General features: G+C 40.0%; 1 protein-coding gene across 1 annotated transcript in view; it reads right to left on the bottom strand.

Moving 5' to 3' along the window:
* marchf7 (membrane-associated ring finger (C3HC4) 7) overlaps nt 1-6,052 on the bottom strand; it is an 11,101-nt gene extending 5,049 nt beyond the window's left edge. The window contains exons 1-5 of the mRNA XM_059352518.1: nt 6,000-6,052; nt 2,955-3,162; nt 1,756-1,902; nt 1,486-1,654; nt 1-124 (exon numbers count right to left, since the gene is read on the bottom strand). The exon at nt 1-124 is cut by the window's left edge and continues 50 nt beyond it. Coding sequence (XP_059208501.1) covers nt 1-124; nt 1,486-1,654; nt 1,756-1,902; nt 2,955-3,152 — 638 coding nt within the window. The 5' untranslated portion in view covers nt 3,153-3,162; nt 6,000-6,052. The remainder of the gene's footprint in view (nt 125-1,485; nt 1,655-1,755; nt 1,903-2,954; nt 3,163-5,999) is intronic.
* Nucleotides 6,053-9,182: the final 3,130 nt, after the last annotated feature.

Raw genomic sequence — 9,182 nt, 5'->3', positions numbered from 1 at the left:
TCGTTCTTGGTCTCCAGCTCTCTCCTGGACAGCAGAGGATGTGAGGAGGAAGAGGAGGAGCGTGAGAGGAGAGGACATGAGCTCCAGGAGGAATTATAAGAGTCGTTTTGTTTTTCACCTGTACCTGTGAAGAAAAGAAGACAAACTGTTTAGAGGTTTGCTGGATTTATTTGCCTTATTGTTTTAATATTGTTGGGAAGAAGTCAGTTTAAGTGAAACTGTTGTGAAGCTAACTGGACCAAACCTTCAGCTAGCCTGCTGATATATAATCCAGTTAGAGTGGAGAGTAAAAGAGTAAAAGAGAAGGATTGGATGATCCTGACACTGGATAGAAAACATGCATATTTGATTGCTTTTTAGCAAATTCCTAAAAATAATGGTGCCAAACATTATATAGTAAATGAGGAGCTAAAAACTACATTATAGTTAATAAACATTTTATACACAAACTGAAGATTGTGGCTTTACCAACAGCTGGTGCAGTCTGACTCCTAACAGCTCCACCCAGAGAGAGACAGTGATTTAGGTGGTGTCTCTGTTTCTAAAGCTGCTCCTTCTTTCCACATCAGACCGACTGATGCTGCAACAACAAAGACCTCCTCTAGCTCTAACTGGAGTTAAAAGACAGGTCGCTTTAAAAACTTATTATTGTTGTTGTTGTTTTCCATCTTTTTCACTAGTTTTACCACCAACACTGAAGAAAACAAAATACTACGTATTTTCTGTGTATTTTCTGCAGGTGATAAACTAAGATGAGGAAATGCAACATGCAGCTGAAGCCAGGAGGAGCCAGGAGGAGCTAAGAGGAGCTAGGAGGAGCTAGGAGGAGCCAGGAGGAGCCAGGAGGAGTTAAGAGGAGCCAGAAGGAGTTAAGAGGAGCTAGGAGGAGCTAAGAGGAGCTAGGAGGCGCTAGGAGGAGCTAAGAGGAGCTAGGAGGCGCTAAGAGGAGCTAAGAGGAGCTAAGAGGAGCTAGGAGGAGCTAAGAGGAGCTAGGAGGAGCTAGGAGGAGCTAAGAGGAGCTAAGAGGAGCCAGGAGGAGCCAGGAGGAGCTAAGAGGAGCTAAGAGGAGCTAAGAGGAGCTAGGAGGAGCTAAGAGGAGCTAAGAGGAGCTAAGAGGACCTAAGAGGAGCTAGGAGGAGCTAGGAGGAGCTAAGAGGAGCTAAGAGGAGCTAGGAGGAGCTAAGAGGAGCTAAGAGGAGCTAGGAGGAGCTAAGAGGAGCTAAGAGGAGCTAAGAGGAGCTAAGAGGACCTAAGAGGAGCTAGGAGGAGCCAGGAGGAGCTAAGAGGAGCTAGGAGGAGCCAGGAGGAGCTAGGAGGAGCTAGGAGGAGCTAGGAGGAGAAACTGTAAGCAGTGTGCATTAATGTCAGGTGTCCCCATGTCCTCCCAACATCAGAGCTTAATCAGCAACAGGATGAAGGTTCAACCTTTGGCTGAGTGTCTCTTTTCACCATGACCAGTCTGACCAGTCTGACCAGTATATGTACCTCTGCCAGTGAGCCCAGTAGAGGAGTATGTGGATCCAGTCAGAGAGCTGCTGGGTGTTCGTGAGTACAGTCCTCTGTTGCTGTAGGACAGTTTGGCCCTTTTAGTGTCGCCGTCATCACTGGAGCTCAGCAGACCGGAGCGCAGCCCCAACCTGGCCTCAGAATCAGTCTGGGAATGAAGCAGGTATTCATAAATCAGTTTATATTTCAATGGCATTATTGACAGCAATAATCCCCTATATTGCCTGCTATAATAAAATGATATAGTACCAGTTTGGTCCTGCTGCTGAGGGAGGACTCGGCCCAGGGCCGATCATAGGACCTGCTGGAGGAGGTGAGAGAGGACGGCAGCTTCCAGCTGCTGGAGCGGCTCTCAGAGCTGCTGTAGTCTCTGGACGAGCTCAGGAGACGGGAACTCTTCAGGAGATAAAACAGGCAGCATTAGTTAGAACACGCCTGATTAAATGTGACAATCACACACACTAAAGGTGGCCCGATGGAGCAACACTCATGAGTTGGTTCCAGTTTTGTTTCCATCTCGAAAAATATAGAAAAAAAACAGCAAGAAGAAAAAGACTGAAACCTTAACATTGGTATCAGGAACAGGTTTTTAAAAATTCAGAAGTTGGTCTTTGGAAACGTTCTATGAGGAAGATCATTCATTCAACAGGTTGTTTGGATGAGAATCAGTGAATTTAATGATAACTGTTTGTTTATGAGAGGCCTCCATGAGTTCCTTCAGTGGCCTGTTACTGTAGAACACAAACATTCTACATACCTTTTTTACTATTTTTCACTATTTTAACCAGATCATTAAACACTGACAAGTAGTTTGTTGGGTCTTTACACCTTGCTGGGACTCTTCTGGAGAAAAACAGGAAGTAGATGACAGTAACTCTATCTCTGACCAGCAGCAGACTGAAATATACACGTGGCCCCAGGAATCTAGGCTGGCCTATAAAAAGACCTTCAGAGTGTCTGTTGCTGTACCAGCGGTACATGTAGTTATGGAGTTAACTACTGTCCCTACTGTGCTACTGGAGGATGGAAGAGGGTTAGAGCTGACTGGACTGGTTTCCCTCTGGAAACACTGGGATACACTGGGACTAAACCACCACTTGGTGTGATGATGTGGATTCAGGATGTGCAGTTGTTGTTATTGTTGCTCCTCACGGTTTATCCACCTTAAGCTAACAGTATTCCAGTTGACATTGTCTCCCTAGATGACCTTTACATACCAGGCTGAATTAATATATTAAATGGAGCTGGTGTCCATCTACAATAACAGCTAAACCTTTAATATGCATGCAAAGTGAGGACACCAAGACTATCACAAGTAAACCAAGGGAGTGGTGTAGTCAGTTTAAACTATACATGCTGTATTCAAATATATAAAGGGGTGTAGTATGAATAACAAAATAATGCTATGAATGTTTTAGCCACCAGTCAACTCTGTGTGGTCAGCCTACCTGGTGGTTCAGCTCTGCTTTATAAGATGATGAAGCTCTGGGGAAGCGCTCATTATTCAGCACGGTGTCCCTGCTGTACAGCCTGCTGGAGCCCAGCGAGGAAGAGGAGGAGGAGGAGGAGGAGGAAGCTGGGCTGGATGTGTAGGACGGCCTGGAGCTGGACAGACAGAAAGGAAGTCTGCGAGACCTGGAGTCCATCACGGATCGCCTGTTGTGAGAAATCCAAAGATATTATTGGACGGCAGTCGAGGAAGGAAGCAGGAAGAACAGAAGAAGATGGAGCGTGAGGTCTCCACCTCGCTGCAGACGTTTAGAAAGAGGCCTGCAGCCTCCTGATCCTCTAGCAGAGCTTCAGTCACATGTTGATAGAGTTCACGTGACAGAACGTCTGTAAACAGTAACGTTGCTTCCTGACGAGGTATCACAGTCAGTGACTATCTTTGGGACGATGAACTCTGTCACATGAACTTGACACTGTGAAGGAGCCAGCAGCAGCACTAGAGCTGCTTCTCAGCAAGCAAGGTTATAACAGTTATGAGACACTCGTCATTTATTATTAAGCTGCATTACTGAAGCCAACTCTCTGTTTTCAGTCACTTTAAGTGTTAGCTAGAAGCCAAATGTACCAGCTGAACTGACTGGTTGTTAGTTCCTGACTGAAGGTGCTACAGTTAGAGTTACTCCCTGGTATTGATATGGATCATGATTAGCTAAGCACGTGTGGTCAAAGATAGAGCCAGCAGCCTGTCAGAGCAAAGACCAGCAGGAAGTAAGACCAGATAATCAACATTTTAAACACGCCACTTTAAACCAACCCAACACAATACAACATGTTTAGGGAAAATAAAATGATTGATCATCAAATAAACAGCTGAATGGAAGTACTATAGGAAATCAGTCTTTAAAAAAGGACAACAAAATACAAGAATTATGCCAAAATGCAAACATGTGCAGTTATGGTTTTAAAACGTATGTTGGTGTGATTAACTACTAGGTGAAATAAAAAGTCCCATTAGCTGAGTTAGTTTCTATGGAACAAGCTGCAGGTGTCTCATTGGAAACAAACACCTGCAACCAATCCTACATTCACAACGATAATAATGTTAATATTTAATAATAAAGTTTAGTTTATGTTGCAGCCCTTTCAGGGAGGTGTTGGTTTAGCTTCTGGTCTCTGGTGAAGGCTGTGGTTTGTGGTGTTTTCTATAGAAAGGTGCTTCTAATACGTGATCCAGTCCATTCAGGTTAATGAGGCAACACAGTTCAAAAGCACCACAAGCCACAGAATTAATCATAATATCATAATGAGTCATCACGGGTTAACACACAGTCAAGCAGCGTCCAATTAAAAAGAACATTATAGCCTCACAATAACATGGGAAGGATTCACTGCAGAGCTGTTAGATTGTTCGATTTAAATTATACAAAACAACAAGACGTGATCTGAACTGATTGATGGTGATATTGATCATCAGTATCTATCCACTGAGCTAGTAATCACATCAGTAAACAGGCTAAATTAGCTTAGTCATTGACTAGTTCGGCTAGTTAAACTTGGTAATGTCTTGTTTTCGAGCCAACGTTACGTCTTTGATTTTAGTTTGTTAGATTTGATTTAATCTCCTTGAGATCAAGATTTCTAAGAGAGAAGAATCAACATCAACTTACCACATGAACAGATGTTAGATGCTTTATTAGTTGATGATTTTACAAACTGTCTCTTTGTCTCATTTCAAATAAAGTTAAACGTTATAACTGGTAAGCTAGCAAGCTATCTAGTTAACCCTCTGGAGTCTCCAAAAGCACCAAATAATCCAGACTTCTTCATCATCCAGACTAGAAAACAAAGCAGCGTGGAGCCCTACTGTACATTTACCTCTAAAGTTCTGGCTGTAAACTCCATGAGGCCAGTTTCAGTTTGATGATGATATACCAAGTAAAACTGGAGACAAGCTCAAATAGATTTAGTATCAAATGATAGAACTGGATGGAACCCTCTTATATGGTAGATTTGACACCTTTGGTCACATTTGACACATTTACAATTTATTGAGCATAATAGTGTTTTGAAAGTTAAAAAAAAGATTCAAAATCACATTTAATATCGGACTAAAAGACACAAAATAACCAAAAAAAGACACAAAATAATTTAAAAAGGTGTCTACGTAAGAGTGACATGAGGGTGTCATAAACATGACATGACAAGTATCATGAGCATTAATGTTACTTCAAGATGTCATTAATGTTCATGACACATCTCATGTCATGTTTATGACACGCTCATGTCACTCTTATGTAGACACCTTAGAGTGTTACCATATCTAGTCACAAAGGCATGTTCAAAAAATGTCCTAAGTCACATTTTGTTTTGACTTAGGCATAATAAATCATCTTAAGTCAGAGACTTGACATAGGCCATGATGTTAAAGAGGTAAATCATGATCTGATCACTGAGGATGAAGTGATTTTACCGTCATGAGGAGAAGATTTAGGCAACAACAACAAAAATTAGACAAAAAACGACTGAGGTGATTATTTTAACAGTGTTACGAAATGTAAGAATTGCATTATTCCGACCAGATGGTTACTTCCTGCTCCAAACATTAGAGTCACTTGTGTTTTGCTCCATAAATCTGACTGTCTGCTCATCTAACATGCGACAACAAGCCTTAACGTCCGGTTAGAATATAACAGGTTAGCAGTGAGCTGCTAGCTGGCTAACGGAGATAAAGAGGACTCAGTTAGACGTGTTTATCATTTAAAGCTCCTGAATGTTTGATATTAAAGCCCAGTTAGCTCAGTAGAGGCTCAGAGGAGCTAACAGGCTAGCTCAGCTGTTGTTTTTCTGCAGAGCTGACAAGCTAACAGCTAGCCATGAGCTAGCTGTTAGCTAGCTGTTAGCTTCTCATTAGCACGCTGGCGTTAAGGAGTCTTGATATTTCCCGGGACCTGCTCGCTAATGTCCGTTAGAGACAGCTATGATCTGCACCAGGGACCTTCTGCATCACCAGTATCAACACAAAGCAGTCAGGAGGAACATCTCACCTCTGGGTCAGTCTGCTGCTCTCTGAGCGCTGATGGCGGCTGCTGCTGCTGCTGACACACACGGTCAGGTGACCGGAAACGGGGGGCGTGGTCACAGACGGTCAGGTGACCGGGGCCGGGGGGCGTGGTCTCAGACGGTCAGGTGACCGGAGCCGGGGGGCGTGGCCACAGACGGTCAGGTGACCGGAAACGGGGGGCGTGGTCACAGGCGGTCAGGTGACCGGAGCCGGAGGGCGTGGTCAGCCTCAGACCCTCTCAGGTGAGTTTTTTTTTTTTTTTTTTTTCTTTTTCTTTTTTTTTTTTTCTTTAAATAAACTTTATTAAGGCAGTTGGGTGGGGTGTAATACAAAAAAAATACATCAGAACGTCGCCAGGGGGTTTCAATAAATCATAAAGAGGTTGTCATACAAAAATATTATAAAAATTACAAATATTCAGAGTTTTAGCAGCTTTCAAATTAGTAGAGTCTTTAATAGAATTAATATACTGCTTGGTTTCACTTATAAATATAGAAAAGAGGGGATTTTTTTTGTGTATCGAGATTTATGTATGTGATATTTTGCCAATAGTATAATTAGATTTATAATGTAATATTGATTTTTTTTTGTGTATGGGAAGTCAGTGAAACCAAACAGTATATTTTCCTCAGGTGAGTTATTATGCTCCTTCACACGGCTCATCACCTGTTAGTGAGGAACAGTTCAACAACCAATGCATTCATTACTGATTAAGTTACATTTTTACTCAGAGTTTGACGCCTTGAAAAATGATATCCCATGTCACGTCAAACAGCGTCCCCATGTGGTTTAGATACGAAGTGAATCCATTTCCTTATTCCACCAACAATAACATCACCCTGTTAAAATAATCACCTAACTCGTTTTTTAAAGTTTAGCAGGAAACACAAAAAACTTCACCCAAAGTGTAACATATGACATTTATTGATCATTTCACTCAAAAAGGATGTAACAAAGGATGTTTATTGGCATAGTAATAACACTGTGTGTACATTATGTAACTTAAGAGAAATACTATTTCTTAGGTAATTTTTTGAACATGCCTTTGTAACTAAGCAAGATATGGTAACACTTTATTTTGAAGGAGTCTACATAAGAGTGACACAAGCCTGTCATAAACATGACATGACAAGTATCATGAGCATTAATGTTCCTTCAAAGTGTCATTAATGTTCATGACACATCTCATGTCATGGTTATGACACGCTCATGTCACTCTTATGTAGACACCTTCAAAATAAAGTGCTACCAATATTAGTGTCAACAATAAAACACTGATAAACTAAACTGATAACTAATCAATCTCCCTCTAGCTCTTCTTTGCTGGGTTCTTATCTGATGACTATGAATGTGGAAAATTATCAAAGAAGTGATGATGTTAAAGGGTTAAAATCATGATCTGATCAACTGAGGATGGAGGAGATGTTACCATAGGTGGCTATGAGGAGATGATTTAGGAAAAAAAAAACAATCTTGACAAAAAATGACTTTTTATTTTAACAGTGTGACGAAATGTGGCCCTCCAATATCATGTTTGTACACTGGAATAACGTGACTAAAACTTACTTGTAAAAAAATATATAAAAAAGTATTTATTTTTATAAAATATTTAAAAGTACATATTTCTTAAAATATGTCACATAGAGCCTTTAAAAGCTGCAGAGCCATGTGGGGGGAACAATCTAAAGGACCTGTGACTGACAGGACTCTAACATGTTCAATAGAAAATGAAGAACCTATCATCACTAATAGAACATTTTATAATCATGTTATTAGCACACAACAAAACCCAAAGCACCTCTGTAGGAACTAATTCTTTCTTTTTTTCAAGAATTGTACAATCAGAATTACATTTAGACGTTACATATTGGACTACAAAGGGTTGCAAGCCTGAAAAGGTTATTTTAACCTCTTTCATTTTATTTAAGTTATTTAGATCTTTAATATTGTAATATAATATTGTATTGTATTGTTTAATATTGTTCAGGGTTTGCTAAGCCAATTATGTCAAGTTGTGCCCCTATACATGTGATGCTTTAAAAAAATGTTTTTTAAATAGTGTACATTTACTGCACTACATTTATACAGATTAAACAACATCATATAAAATAAAATAAAAACAATAGTTGAATGCTGTTTAAAAATCTAAAACAGTAATTAACTTAGGTGATATTCTATAATTCTGGCAGGGGTCACTCTGCAGTTATGAATAATGAGTACTTTTCCTTTGGATATTTATATTGCTGATAAAACGTATGTGTTTAGTTGAGTTTCCTCATAATTGCAGGACCTTTACTTGTAATTAATTATTTTTACATTGTGGTGCAGCAACGAGACCTTTCCATCATTGTTTGACATCTGATTATTATGATTATGACAGACCAGCCTGATAAAGCTCACACCTGTCAGCTTCCTAATGTGATGAGCAGCAAAGAAAAATATTAACTTAATATACAACTGTCAGTTTGGTACAATGGGAAAATAGAAAAATAGAAAATGAACGTGATGAAGGACGCACGGAGAAAGGGGAAGCAAAAAGTGTGTTTGAATTGTTTATATTGACCTTCATGTACGTATTAAATCAGTCAAAGCATCTTAAATATTCACAGTTTGAAACGGAATGAATTCTCTTGAAAGTTGATTCAAATTATTTGTCTTTTACATAAACTATCTCTCACACCACTCGTTGGATTCTGACTAAACTGGGGCGAGTGATGCATCTTACGTGCATCAAAGCATTCTGACATTTTCAGAATGACTGCCCAGAGGGGCACACTGTGAATACAAGTCAAAATTAATAAGTGAAAACTTTGCTTACAGCTACTTAGATGCTTTCCAGCACTGCTGAGCAAATGCCAAAAACATAATTTCTATGAACACAGAAAACACATTTAATAACTTAGCAACTCTTCTTAAAGACAAAGATCTGGAGCAGACATTCAGTATCTTCATAGTAGATTGTTTTCAATAAAACTGTTTGTAATTCAGTCTGTGAACTATCCAGAGAAGCTTTTAGTGTCTAGCGTCTCTTCATATCAGGTACAAAATACAATGCTTACTTCTGTAAATATCATATTCATTATATAACATGGGCCTACTTTTATTTAGGCCCTAACACAGGTGGTGGTCCTTCAATCAATACAAAATCAATGGAAAGCGATGGATA

Source organism: Centropristis striata, chromosome 2 (assembly GCF_030273125.1).
Source record: "Centropristis striata isolate RG_2023a ecotype Rhode Island chromosome 2, C.striata_1.0, whole genome shotgun sequence".
Lineage (NCBI taxonomy): Eukaryota > Metazoa > Chordata > Actinopteri > Perciformes > Serranidae > Centropristis > Centropristis striata.
This window is presented reverse-complemented; position numbering and strand designations above follow the sequence as displayed.